This window comes from Penaeus monodon, chromosome 19, assembly GCF_015228065.2.
Source record: "Penaeus monodon isolate SGIC_2016 chromosome 19, NSTDA_Pmon_1, whole genome shotgun sequence".
Taxonomy (NCBI): domain Eukaryota; kingdom Metazoa; phylum Arthropoda; class Malacostraca; order Decapoda; family Penaeidae; genus Penaeus; species Penaeus monodon.
In genome coordinates, this window is record NC_051404.1 from 47,717,364 (window position 1) to 47,717,837 (window position 474).

The following is a 474-nucleotide window of genomic DNA, read 5'->3' on the forward strand; positions in this document are numbered from 1 at the left end:
CTGTCTTAACAATGTTTCAGGTTCTTTCACCCTTGACCCTGAAATGGGCATTCTCTATCCAGCACAACCACTTGTTGCAAAGCCAAGCAACTATAACCTCACAATAGAAGCTAGAGACCTGAATGGAACAGGTAAAGAATTGCCATTCTCTTTTTTTCTTGACTCATGAAGTCCTCTTTAAAATGATATTCTAAGATAAAGAAGCTAAGTAAGAAAAAAAAATCAGGCATTTAAATAGAGAGAATAATCATGGATGACGGATAATACATCTATCAATTTGATTTCAATGATTTTTTTTTTTTTTCAGGTGAATATAGTGACTTTGCAAACGTGGAAATTACAGTCCTACCCCAGAACCAGCACAAACCCAAGTTCATTTCTCCGGCTTTACCAAACACGACAGTGTTGGTCAAGGAGGTTGGTCACTTCTCTTCTTTTATGAGATTTAAGGGCTAATTGTCTATCTTAATGTAA

The 474-nt window shown here is 36.1% G+C and overlaps 1 protein-coding gene across 1 annotated transcript in view; it reads left to right on the forward strand.

Annotated features, from left to right (window-relative positions):
* The window catches only part of LOC119585276 (cadherin-87A-like), a 49,841-nt gene that overhangs the window by 44,569 nt on the left and 4,798 nt on the right, over nt 1-474 (forward strand). Inside the window, exons 26-27 of the mRNA XM_037933950.1 lie at nt 21-131; nt 308-417. Of these exons, the coding sequence (XP_037789878.1) occupies nt 21-131; nt 308-417 (221 nt within the window). The remainder of the gene's footprint in view (nt 1-20; nt 132-307; nt 418-474) is intronic.